We start from the raw sequence: 13,381 nt of genomic DNA on the forward strand, positions 1-13,381 counted from the left end.
TGAAACTTTATGTAGAGGGTTTGCAAAGGGGCTGCTGTATGAGGCGCTTAAAGATGAGTTTTCAGTATTGTTGTACTTGTCACTTTGGCCCCATGGGCTCACGGGTTTGGAGTTGGAGCCCAGCTGCCCTCCCTCTTCACTGGAGGGTGAAGGACGAGCTCCACCAGCACCAGGGTCCACATGTTCTAGATGTTTCTACTGAGCCATTCCACACGGTCTCATTTCATACTCACCAGAACCTTTTGAAGGATGACCTCTGTATTTACAGGGATGAAATCCTGTGGTCAGAGATACTCAGTAACTTCTCCGTGGTCACCTAGTTAAAACTGGTGGAAATTAAGACGTGAACTCAGAGCTGCTGCTGAAGCCAAAGCCACAGGCAGGTGCTGCTGGGGAAGAGCACCAGGCCTACAGCCTGCACAGGGAAACCACAGGACTGACCAGCAACTCAACTGGGGTAAGTCGCTCATCTCCTCTAGCCTCAGTATCTTCTATAAAGTGAGGAAAAGAATAGTTCCTCCCTCGGAGGGCACTTGTCTGGATCTGATGCAGTGCTTGGCCCACTGCAAGGCAGGCAGCTTCCTCCTGTCTGGGATGCCGCCCACTCCCCGCCCCCCCAGAGTAGGGATGAGCATTGGCCCACCTGACCCTGGGGCTGGGCTGGAGCAGAGTGTCATTCAGCTGTCAGGGCCTGGCCCCTTATTTCTTCTCATCCCTACTTCCTGCCTATAGATAGTGCCCTCCTGCTGAAGCCAGGAACACCTGGCAAGGAACTCGAGTTCTCTAAGATGATGATTTGAGATTAAGCATAAGAAAAGCAAGGTAATAAAAAATAAAACTTTATTAAAGCAGCCAAACTTAGCAACATTGAATAACACATTTTCAATGGTATACCTGTGAAGCAAGAGTTAAATATAACACAGTCTAAGATGTGCATTTCTGATTGTGATAATTCTAAGTCACTCACTTCTTTTCCTTTTACCAATTCAAAAAGTCCTTGTCATGTTTCGTACACCTTGACTCAGCATCAAACTGACCCTGCTGTGGGCTCCAGTGGGAGGACCTCAGTTGAAGAGGTCATCCACTGAAGGTCACCAGGCCTGCCTACGCAGCTGGGCCTCTGAATGGAGTCCCAGCCGCCCTCTCCTGCAACTGTGTGAGGTCTGCAGGGCTGCATCTGGTTTCCAGCCACCCCTTCAGAGCATCTTCTAACACGAGACAGAAGGGGAAACCAGCGCTGCTGGGTCTAACAGACGGAAGGAGGTTTATCATGAGGACCTGAAGCTGATTGAGCCCCCGCAGCCGAGGGCTCTGGACACAGGGGAGAGCAGACCCAGGCTGCCTTAGTCCTTCTTGCCTCCTGGGACTGGGCTTCTCGTGAGGAGCTTCCCTGAACTGGTTGGGGTCAGTGTGGTCACTGTGGGGGATTCCAGCTTCACTCTGTCCAGGAGGGTCTTCTTGAGGGCAGCTGGGGAGATCTTCTCTTGGTCAGCCATGGACTGCAGCTCTCTGCAGGCAAAACCCCAAGAGGTTGAAGGAGCTAGAGCTAGATACACAAGGTCTCCCCATCCACTTAACCCCAACCCTTGTTGACTTGATACCACCCGAACTTAGAACCCCAAACCAAACACTCCCCGAAACTTCTCAGAAGTGCTATTTAACTAAGTATGGCTTACTACATGGATGCAGAGCTTCAAGTGGTATCTGTGATCAGCTAGGGAGAGAGAGAGTGGGGAAAAAAAAAATCACAGAATTGGGGGTCAAAGACTTGAAGTCTAATCCTACCTCCATCACTTACTAGCTGTTTGACTTTGGGAAAGCTGTTATCTCTAAACCTCAACTTCCTCATCTGGAAATCAAAGTTAAACCTCAGTTATCAGAACTGTGTAAGAATTACATGAAGTAAGGCCTGCAAACCCTTAAGATAACAGAGTCTAATAAGTGGGTTATTAACAGAGCAGACTCCGGCACTGCTAATGGGACCACAGAAGGCAGATCGTGTAAGACACTGACAGCCCACACGGGGCTGGCTCCAAGTGGAGGGCCTGGGTGGAAAAGGAGAGCAACCCACCGTGTTCGGATACAGGAGGCCTCAACCGCATTGATGAGCAGGGAGCGGAAGCCCCCGCTCTCTAGGAAGTGCAGGGCGTGGATGGTGGCCCCCCCAGGGGAGCACACGTTGTCCTTGAGCTGGCCGGGATGCTGTTCTGAGTCCAGCAGCATCTTGGCAGCTCCCTAGGGCAGGAAGGGCCATTAGAGGAGAAAATTGCAGGTGCCCCTTGGGATGAGCTTCTCCAAACCCACTCCTCCCCAATCCCTACTCCAGCTTCCCCACCAAGCCCTGCCCTGGCTCAGAGAGCCCTAAGAATCCCATCCCATCCCCACACCGGGGTCCAGAACACGCAGGGAGAAGATACTAACCAGCAAGGCCTGGGCCCCCAGTCGGACGGCCAGGCGCCGTGGCAGGCCCATCTTCACCCCACCGTCAGCCAATGCGTCCAGGGCCATGAACGCCTGTGAAGACACTCACTGAGCCCCGGGGCTGCAGGTACTCAGGGGCACACACTAGGGTCTTTTCCTGACAACTAGCTCCAAGGGTCAACCTCCTCCACCAGACAGCCTCGCCCAAGAGGTGGGCGACACCCCCAGCCCAGGCTTGCCTGCCAGCCCAGCTTGCATCCCAGGGTCCCCAGAGGGCTGAGTATATGAGGGCCTCACATAGGCAGGCCCGCTGCCGCTGAGCCCTGTGACGGCATCGATCAGGTCCTCCTCCACCTCCGTGCAGAAGCCCACGCTGCTCATGAGCTGCTCCAGGAGCTGCCCGTCCTCCACCAAGGCGTGGGTGCCTGTGGCATACACTGTTGCACCCTCCCGCACCAACACAGGTGTGTTGGTCATGCAGCGGATCACTTTGGGTGCCGGCTGGAACGCCATCAGCTTCTGGGGTGAAGGCAGAGGGCCGAGTGAACTGCCAGTCCCACCAGCACCCACCCCCTCCTCCCACCAACAGGGGCGCCGGGGCTGAGATGGACACCTTTTCCACAGAGCTGATGGTGACGCCAGCCGCACAGGACACCACGATGTGCCTGGCCTGGACGTCGGCACCGATCTCGTCCAGGATAAAGGGGATGATGTGTGGCTTCACAGCCAGGAACAGGACGTCACTGTGCCTGACCGTCTCCTTGTTGCTCCGGGTCAGGTTCACACCCATCTTCTGCAGGAGGAGACCACCAGGCTCACGCTCTGTGGCAGCCTCATGAGCCCTGGCCCTCTCAAGGAGCAGCTGAACCCCTCCAAGCTCACATGGCCAAGGGCAGCCTGGAATTCCCTGCCCTGTTCCCCTCAGAGTTTGCCCCTACCCCCATTGCCTCGAAGTTTTCCAGTGTTGCTACTGGGCAAGTGAGTGCTGGACATGGACAAGCTTCCCCATGGCAAACAGGAAATTGCTGTCCCCCATCCCCACCAGTTCTCTGGCACCCAAGGCACCCCTCTGCCAGGTGAGACGTCTCCATGGTTGAAAAATGGCACAGGTAAAGGGAAAGGTGAAATGCTGGTGCCCAATGGTCAGAAGCAGGGCTCTATCCCAAGCCTGGACACTTGTTCATCAGGGTGCCTGGTCTCTGTGTGGTCCAGGGGTGGAATGGAGGACACCCCTCTAAGACTTCACACGAAGAAACAAGGCCCTCCGGTGATGACAACCCCTGCCATCCCAGGCCCAGACACTGCCTGTTACCTGCCGCCTGCCTCGTTAGCCATCCTCTCCCACACTGCTCAGGTTCTGGGTGAAGACTTGGGATATTCTTTGTTTAGAAAGAGGAAAAACTAACTTGCCAGGTTCTTTCCCAACATGCTCATTTACGCCTCAGAATAGCTCAGCAAAGTGACTACTGTGGGCTTCATTTTATAAATGCGGAAACTGAGGCTCAGAGCACCTAAGTACCTTAACTGCTTAAGCTAAGTACCTCAGCTAAGTACCTTAACTGAGCTAGTGGATGAAGCAAAGTGAGTATTTTATTGGGTACCTACTATGTGCTAGGTGCTTTTCACACATCAAAATCTCAACTAACCTTGTGTCTGGATTGGAACCCAAGTCGACCAACCCCAGTCGTGCCTGGCTGCTCGCACAACCCTGAGCTCCCCCAGGAAAGATGCAGGATAGTGATGCTCCTGGTGGGAAGGTCAGCGCCGGCCACGGAACAGCACAGGGGTTCAGCTCATCAGGCCACCCTTCTCCTGGGTCTCCACCCCCTTCCCCAAACCCTCATGCCCCACCTACCCTGAGAGCGGACACCGTGGGCAGGTCCATTTCCGGGGAGCTGGCTATTATTTTGTGAGCCGACAGGATGCCTACAGAAGACAGGGCTTTTCAACTAGGGCTCATGGCCCACCCGGTTCCCATGTTCTCCCTGGGAGAGCAGAGTCAAAACCCACGCCACTCCGACCGTTATGGAGACGGTCGCTGGTGACCCCCTACCCCTTAATCCCTTATTAGGGATTTAGGAATCCTTAATTCCCTAGCAGACCCAAGTTCCCCTTTCTTCATTCCCTCACGTTCGTGCGGCGGAGGGCGGTCACAAGCTAAGCTGTGGACCTTCCGCGCACCCGCCTCCCGCCTTCAGGCGCTTACCTGCGGCCGTGAAGCCCCGCGCCAAGGCGCAGGCCAGCTGGCCGGCGCCGATGAAACCCACGCTCATGGTTATCCGGGCTCCGCGTCTGCCCGGCCGCCGCAGGAGTCCGCTCAGAGGGGCCCTGAGAGAAACGTGGAGAACCGAGAGCGTAGTCGGCCCGGCGACTAGGAGCCAGATCCCGCGAAACGCTCGCAGCTTCCGGCGTCTATTCCACAACCCCGCCTCTCTCACGCTCACCTACGACGCCGCAGGGTTCCAAACGGCCCCGCCCTGCCAGGGGGACCAATCCACGGCCGGGACGGGGACGTGTGCACGCCTTCTGACACGGGATTAGTGGGCGGAAGCTCCGTCCCAGCGCGCGAAGCCCGGATCTAAGCGTCGCGGACGCCCCCGCCCTGGGTGTCCCCGGAGCCCCGCCCCACCTCAGGGCGGAGATTGCCGTTGGCACCCGTGCACGGCCCTAGGCTGAGGCCGGCGGCGAGGTCTGGCTTATATTATTTCTGGCGCTGTCCGTCAGCCGCCTTTCGAAAGCTAGAGAAACTCTCCAGGTTGCTGATTTGAGGGGACGAATGTGACGCTCCCGGTGAGGCTTTAGACTGGAGCTTGGAGGCCCGTGGGCTACAAACCAGGCTTCTCGGTGCACCCGGGGATTATCTAGGTTGGAGCTGGGAGTTCCCCTGCTACCGCCCGCACCGTCTCGGCACGCGCGGGGAGGCGGTGGGGAAGCCCTGGTTATTGACTTGAACTTACGTGAGTCTGAGTGAACTCTGGGAGTTGGTGATGGATAGGGAGACCTGGCGTGCTGCGATTCATGGGGTCGCAAAGAGTCGGACACGACTGAGCGACTGATCTGGTCTGACATGGTTTACGCGATTGGTCTTTCTTAACTAGGATTGCAAACAGAACCAGTCCCTCTGTTTAGGAAATGATGGGCTCCTTCAGTTCAGTCGCTCAGTCATGTCCGACTCTTTGCGACCCCATGAATTGCAGCACGCCAGGCCTCCCTGTCCATCACCAACTCCGGGAGTTCACTCAAGCTCACGTCCATCGAGTCGGTGATGCCATCCAGCCATCTCATCCTCTGTCGTCCCCTTCTCCTCCTGCCCCCGCCTCCCAGCATCAGGGTCTTTTCCAGTGAGTCAACTTTTCGCATGAGGTGGCCAAAGTACTGGAGCTTCAGCTTTAGCATCATTCCTTCTAATGAACACCCAGGACTGATCTCCTTTAGAATGGACTGGTTGGATCTCCTTACAGGCCAAGGGACTCTCAAGAGTCTTCTCCAACACCACAGTTCAAAAGCTCAGCTTTCTTCACAATCCAACTCTCACATCCATACATGACTACTGGAAAAACCATAGCCTTGACTAGACGAACCTTTGTTGGCAAAGTAATGTCTCTGCTTTTTAATATGCTGTCTAGGTTGGTCATAACTTTCCTTCTAAGGCTCCTTAGGACCTGACTAAGGTATCCCCCCGACCATGCTACTTGCTTTCAAAAGCTTCACAAATGTGATGTTTACTTTTTCATCACTAGTAAATTTAAGAGAAGTGATGATTTTGAACTGTGGTGTTGGAAAAGACTCTTGAGAGTCCCTTGGACGGCAAGGAAATCCAGCCAGTCCATCCTAAAGGAAATCGGTCCTGAATATTCATTGGAAGGACTGATGCTGAAGCTGAAATTCTAATACTTTGGCCACCTGATGCGTAGAACTGCCTCATTGGTAACTTTCTCTGATTAGCAAATAATACATGCATATTGAGAAAAAGTTGGAAAATACAAAAAAATAAAAGTAAGAAGTCAAAATCACCCATAGTCATACTTCCTAAGGATCGTTTCTTGCAGGCATATTTGGTACATTTCCTTACACATTATTTTCTGTGCATACAGACCTTTTCCATCATTGGAAATAAATGATACACATATGGTTTTGAAATTCCTCTGCTAGATATACAATAAATATTTTCCAAAGTTACTAGAAAGTTATTTAAAATAAGATTTTGGTGACTACTTAGTAGTCCATTGTACAGATGCTCAGTCACTCAGATTTTATTTTCTTATGATGACCTTGCTGACTAAAGATCCATTTTGTTTGTGCAGTGGCCCCTGCTGTGGCTCTCATGACCATTATGTTTGATGCCTATGAATTTCCTTTGGAAGCAAGTGTTTATAACAACAAGTAACAAGTGAAAGTCACTCAGTTGTGTCCAACTCTTTGCGACTCCATGGACCATACAGTCCATGGAATTCTCCAGGCCAGAATACTGGAGTGGGTAGCTGTTCCCTTCTCCAGGGGATCGTCCCAACCCAGGGATCAAACCCAGGTCTCCCACATTGCGGACAGATTCTTTTACCAGCTGAGCCACCAGGGAAGCCCTGGGCACAAGTGTTGAATAGATGAGATAGGATGGGATGGGATGGGACAGAACGGGACAGGACTTCCTCACCACCCAGCCACTTAGGACACACCCTCAGGAATGGTCAGAGGCTGATGCTTCTATTCAACCACAGACATACACTCTCCTTGTCTGGTACCTGTCTTCTTGGGTGCCTACTCTATCCCTTTACTCCATCTGAAGGGACAGAGAAGCCCAGAAAGAAAGTGGGGAGTTTGCTAAGATTCCAAGATTGCCCACCTCACCTCTCCTCTGATCCTCTCATCCACCAGTCAGATGGGTTCAGCTGTTCCTGCCCTTCCTCCCTTCTCACCCCCCACAGTCCCGCCCCCTTGTTCCCCTTTAGCTGTCCCAGGAAAGTGGGCCATGCTTCATTTCTTCAGTCTCAAGGCCTTCCTGGTCTGTCTCTGGATAGTAGGTTCATTTGTCCTCATGTTAGGGGAAACACACTGATTGAAACTGCCCACCCTGGCCAGGCACCATAGTAACTATTTGCATGAGTTGTTTTATGACAGGAAGTCCTGGTAAGGAACAGGGAACTAATAAGCCACCACCAACCGGAAGAGTTCAGGAAAGATCAAAAGGAGACACCACATGTCCAACCACCTCCCAGAATTCTTCTCTCTGGCATCCATCTTGGCTGAACAAGGTGTGCACCACCAAGAAGGACTCTGAGTCAGAATGATTGGCTAAAGACAACCTGGAAACTATCCCATCACCATAAAACCCAAGATTGTGAGCCATGTGGCAGAGCAGTTCTCCTGGGTTCCCTTACCCTACTGCTCTCCACCCAGGTGCCCTTTCCCAATAAAATCTCTTGCTTTGTCAGCACATGTGTCTCCTCGGACAATTCATTTCCAAGTGTTAGACAAGAGCCCAGTTTTGGGCCCTGGAAGGGGTCCCCCTTCCTGCAACAAATGGCAACTCTGGCGGGACTCTTCTCTGCGACTGATATCCTGACCACTCGGGGTACTCAGGAGCCAGCTTGCCTGCCAATGGCTGCAAATGGGACCCAGTGGCTGCAAATGGGACCCTTTTGTCCCTGGTCTCCTCCTGATGTGGACAACTGGCCAGAGTGCCCTGACCAGTAAGGAACAAGAGACTTTATTGACTTCTTTCCCCTGCCCTCTCTCTTTCCTTTCCTTACCCCTTCTTATCTTTCCACTTTTTTCTAGTCCGCTGGTCCTGGATGCAGGAATCTGGTGGAAGGGCCTCAGCCTGAGCTGAGGATTGGCGACTGATCACCTCCACTTGGTAGAGAACTCGAATTCTGGTTCTGTTCTGGGCAGATTTCTGGTAGGGGCGAGTTCCAGTCCTCCCTTCTCTGGAGGCCCAGGGTAAAGTCCCATAACGCCTGGGTATCTGCAGGTGGCAGGAGACGTCTGTAAGGCCACCCCTTTCACCCTCCTCTCCCACCTCCTCCCTCTTCTTTCAACCTGGCTTCCTTTCCTCCCTTTGAAATGTTTGAAGACCTGAGATATGTTCCTTTACTCTGTTAGTACTTGGATCTAAAGTTCTGTGTCTTTATAGGAGGTTTTCTGAGAGACTGTATTCTTGTATTTAAGGGAGGGTCTGAAGAGGACTGCCAGGTCTATATGTGTGTTTTAACTCTGTGTTCTGTGTTGTGATTTTTGATGGCCATTTTGCTTTGTCTGGCCACCATTTGGTTTAGACCTGCCGCCATTTTGATTTTCTTTCCCTGTGCCTTGAGACCAGGGCTCTGGCTCTGTTCTTAGGAACACTTATCTAGACCATCTCTAATCCCTGAGACTGAGGAAAAATGGGAAACAGCCTTTAAAAGTTTTATTTATTCCAACTGTTTTTTATAAACTAGTAAATTTTATATTGTAATATCTAATTCATGACTAAGCTTAGAAAATGAAGCTAGATCTTGCGTTGTGTCTGTCTAAATATGTCTTGGTATGTCTTTGTCTCTGGATAATATTTTTGAGGTTAATTTGTAAATGAGCTCTATTTAATTGGCTTAAAGAAAAGTAAGTGCTTACAAATCAAATAATTAAATAATAAATTCCAAGTTCATGTGAACTGGGAAATATTCAGTATTAAATACCTGATATTAATGTTTGTTTGGTGACCTATCTAATTATAAACATGTCTTAGAGTAATTAACATTAAGTAGAATATTCTCATCGTACCTAGGCTTAATATAAGTTAAATATTATCATATCTGTTACAAGTTTGTCAACAAGGAAACTACCTTGAGTGAAGAAACTTCTAAAAAAAATGTAAATGAGATATGAGCTTTTGGATAAACTCTATTAAGAATAATTATTCTTTAGAAATATCTGTCTAAAATAGTCTCTCCAGATGGATGTAACTTGAATTTCTAAGGGTTGTGCTAAACAAAGTGTTGGAAGTCTGTTGCAGAGTTAGGGTATTTCCAAATAAAATAAGATTTTGAAACATTTACTACTAAACGCTAATTTCCTTTTACAGAGAAACAAAGAGATTTGGGACTATAAATGAATAATGTTTGGTGCCATCCTAAAATGTTCTAAGAAAGCAGGAGTTTTAGAAATTATCACTGGTATTTATGCTCACCAATCTATAAAATGCTAATATAAAAGTTAGTTCTTGGTTGCTAAAGAAAAGTAGGAAATGTGTTTTCAGTAAAAAAAAAAAAAAAGTATGAAAAAATACTAAAAAGAGTTATGCATGATCAGGATTTTCTAGAATTGGATTACAATTAGTTAGATAAATGGATTTTGTTAGGAATGACACAGCCATAAGTGAAGGAGGAAACAGACAGAGCTGGACTCCATCTTAGGCCAGGCTGGGAACGTTAGGCTACACATATGGTCACCCTCCCAATGGACTCTGAACTTTGTGCCTGGTGTCTACAGAAGCGGCATACCAATGGGAAACCAGACCCCCCGGATAAAAGAGCCTCAGGACTTGTACTTGGACTCTCCTTTGCCTAAAAGAATATGCTAATTATCTCTGTAACAGAACAAAGTTGTAAATTTCATTATGTTTATCGGGATATAACCACAGTCCTATTGATAAATGCCCACTGTTTATCTAGTCTTGTGTCACGTGAATCATGGGTTAACTTTGATCGTATCTCTCTTTTACCTTGTCCAGACTAGTTTCAAGGAATGTGGGGAGGTGGGTTTAAGCAAGTACACTTAGGGTATATAAAGTGAAAAAAAAAGTAAAGTGAAGTCGCTCAGTCGTGTCCGGACTCTTTGCGACCCCATGGACTGTAGCCTACCAGGCTCTTCCATCCATGGGGTTTTCCAGGCAAGAATACTGGAGTGGGTTGCCATTTCCTTCTCCATAGGGTATATAAGGTTTTCACAAAAACCTGGCTAAGAGGATACTCTGCCTTGGGCCCGCCGGTGTAATAAACTGAACTCCAGTATCTGCATTGTTCTTCTGAGTGAGTTTTGTTTCCCAGAACGCATGGCTACAACATAAGAAAACTGGTTAGAGCCAACTAGGTCCAAGATGGCAGAGCTGACTTTCACTAGACCTTGAGCCTTGGTATTTATGCCCATTGTGACATATCAACAAGCTAAATGATACACCCATCAACATTGACTAAATCTGACCAAATGTTCTAAACCCTTTTAATTGATCTTTTCGATAAAACTCCCTAAATCAAATTCTTTTGAAATTCTTTTGACCTCTAGCTAACTTTGGGGTGCTCCAGAAGGCCCCTGAAACATCCCAAAGAGAGATATTAAACTGCGTTTATTTGGTTGGTTAAATTACATGGAAAAGATTATCAAATGAGTAATAAATCCCCTTATGTTATAATGTATGACAAAATCACTAATACAGATATCCTAGAAATTATATGGAGTTCTTAACATTCTGATATGTCCTGGTATTATAATAGAAAACCTGATGACTTCACAAAAGTTAACAAAGGACTGAATGAACCAGCGAATATGTTTATAACTTTTATGGTTTCTATCTGAAAAATTACAGGTTTGAATCTTGTGTTTTCCAGGAGTAGGGAAAACCTTCCTCTCAAACTAATTATGGCAATAATTTGGTAAAATTATATGTTATAAACAAAACAATTATATTTTCTCTCTGACTCCTCCAGAGATTTGAAACTCTTAGGTTTCCACTAAGTTTATCAAATGAGTTAGGAAGGTTATCTCACTAACAGGTACAAAAACCTCAAGGAATTTTTGAGACCTCAAAAAGGGAAGAATTCACCTAGATTTGTTAGGCAAAATCTGTGATAAGCCTTTGGTGTGAGTTTCCTAGCCCTGTTTTGTTTTAAAAGTTCAGTCTGAGACTATAAATGTTTAAGCAAAATAAAAAGTCTATGATCAATTATGGTTATATAAATCATCAGACCAAAATTAGTGAGAACAGACCTATTTTGCAAACAAGCTGGCCTTAATTTGGTTATATTTGATAAAAATGAGGGTAATTTTAGGGAGAAAAAATTTTTTTCAGTAAATGTTAAATCCCAGTTTGTTAATGGAGATCTGCATGTAGAAGACTCATTTCTTGGATAGTTCTTTGCTGTTATGTGATGTTAATGTAAAATTTAATTGAATTCTTAAAGAACACCCTAAGTTTGTTTCTGAAGCTTATCTCAGTAATCTATCTTTGGATGAAGATCAGATGCCTCATGACCTGCAACCAGGACTGGAAAAAGACATAATTTAAAGGACTGTCTCCAACCTGGATGGAAGGACTTTTTTAATCAGGTACTCTTAACTAGCTCAAGCACAATGAAACTGAAGGGAAATTAACTCTTAGGCTAATTCCCACTTCCAAAGGCCCCTACACTGGATTGGTCTATAGAGAAGATAGTTGACCTGATCTCACCTTAAAATGATGCTCAAACAGGAGAAGCTACACTACACCAGGATGAGAAGACGACGACATCAGAGGTAGACAGCTTGCCCAAGATGCTGGACCTGATTCGTATGATCATTTATAATGTTTTCTTGACTTCTTAGACTTTTGCATATAAATCAAATGCTTTTCTATCATTGGCCTGATCCTATGCTAATTTTAGAAATCAATCCACTTGTTGGGTTTGTGGCCAATTACCTGTGTCTAGTTCTGGGTTACCTTGGTAAATTTCTCTACTACAAGACTCTAACTGGTTGGCCTGAGAAAATTTACTTAAAAAAAAATTATAGTCATATCCAGGTCACTGTGATATTACTAGATGGGATCCCCTCACCAGGCCAATTAATAATGCCTGCTCTGACTCTGGCCTTAAATTTGAGCTTTCTTCTATTACTCAAGCTCAAGCAGAGCAACAAGCAAAGTTTCAGCAAAGGAGGAAAAAGTCTCCCACAATTATAGGATGGATTTATATACATAACACCAGGCTATGGTAATTTATGTTTAAGTCTCCTCTGTGTTGGAAACAATTAAATCATACTAAGGATAATCAGTCTAGTAACACTAGAAAACTGGGCTATGTGCCTTATAGATGGTACCAATATATAATTTTCCTGGAAGATAAAGATTCTACAGAGTAGACTAAGTCAGATGACCTGAGATATATTCAGATCAGATCAGATCAGATCAGTCGCTCAGTCGTGTCCGACTCTGCGACCCCATGAATCGCAGCACGCCAGGCCTCCCTGTCCATCACCAACTCCTGGAGTTCACCCAGACTCACGTCCATCGAGTCAGTGATGCCATCCAGCCATCTCATCCTCTGTCGTCCCCTTCTCCTCTTGCCCCCCATCCCTCCCAGCATCAGGGTCTTTTCCAATGAGTCAACTCTTCACATGAGGTGTCCAAAGTACTGGAGTTTCAGCTTTAGCATCATTCCTTCCAAAGAAATCCCAGGACTGATCTCCTTCAGAATGGACTGGTTGGATCTCCTTGCAGTCCAAGGGACTCTCAAGAGTCGTCTCCAACACCACAGTTCAAAAGCATCAATTCTTCGGCGCTCAGCCTTCTTCACGGTCCAATTCTTACATCCATACATGACCACAGGAAAAACCATAGCCTTGACTAGACGAACCTTTGTTGGCAAAGTAATGTCTCTGCTTTTGAATATGCTCTCTAGGTTGGTCATAACTTTCCTTCCAAGGAGTAAGCATCTTTTAATTTCATGGCTGCAGTCACCATCTGTAGTGATTTTGGAGCCCAGAAAAATAAAGTCTGACTCTGTTTCCACTGTTTCCCCATCTATTTCCCATGAAGTGATGGGACCGGATGCCATGATCTTCGTTTTCTGAATGTTGAGCTTTAAGCCAACTTTTTCACTCTCCACTTTCACTTTCATCAAGAGGCTTTTGAGTTCCTCTTCACTTTCTGCCATAAGGGTGGTGTCATCTGCATATCTGAGGTTATTGATATTTCTCCCAGCAATCTTGATTCCAGCTTTTGTTTCTTCCAGTC

At 47.5% G+C, this 13,381-nt stretch overlaps 1 protein-coding gene across 2 annotated transcripts; it reads right to left on the reverse strand.

Moving 5' to 3' along the window:
- Positions 1-823: 823 nt before the first annotated feature.
- On the reverse strand, positions 824-4,857 carry PYCR2 (pyrroline-5-carboxylate reductase 2). 2 transcript variants are annotated; one of them, XM_070768056.1, is made up of 7 exons: positions 4,628-4,857; positions 4,277-4,347; positions 3,035-3,214; positions 2,719-2,937; positions 2,422-2,514; positions 2,072-2,235; positions 824-1,509 (listed from the first exon to the last, which is right to left on the reverse strand). In XM_070768056.1, the coding sequence occupies exons 1-7, from the start codon at positions 4,692-4,694 to the stop codon at positions 1,344-1,346; spliced, it is 960 nt and encodes a 319-aa protein (XP_070624157.1). In that variant the 5' UTR covers positions 4,695-4,857; the 3' UTR covers positions 824-1,343. The 2 variants fall into 2 exon arrangements, with proteins under 2 accessions (XP_070624157.1, XP_019832389.2); XM_019976830.2 differs by having other exon boundaries at positions 2,719-2,940; positions 4,628-4,856.
- Positions 4,858-13,381: the final 8,524 nt, after the last annotated feature.

Source organism: Bos indicus, chromosome 16, assembly GCF_029378745.1.
Source record: "Bos indicus isolate NIAB-ARS_2022 breed Sahiwal x Tharparkar chromosome 16, NIAB-ARS_B.indTharparkar_mat_pri_1.0, whole genome shotgun sequence".
Classification (NCBI taxonomy): Eukaryota; Metazoa; Chordata; class Mammalia; order Artiodactyla; family Bovidae; genus Bos; species Bos indicus.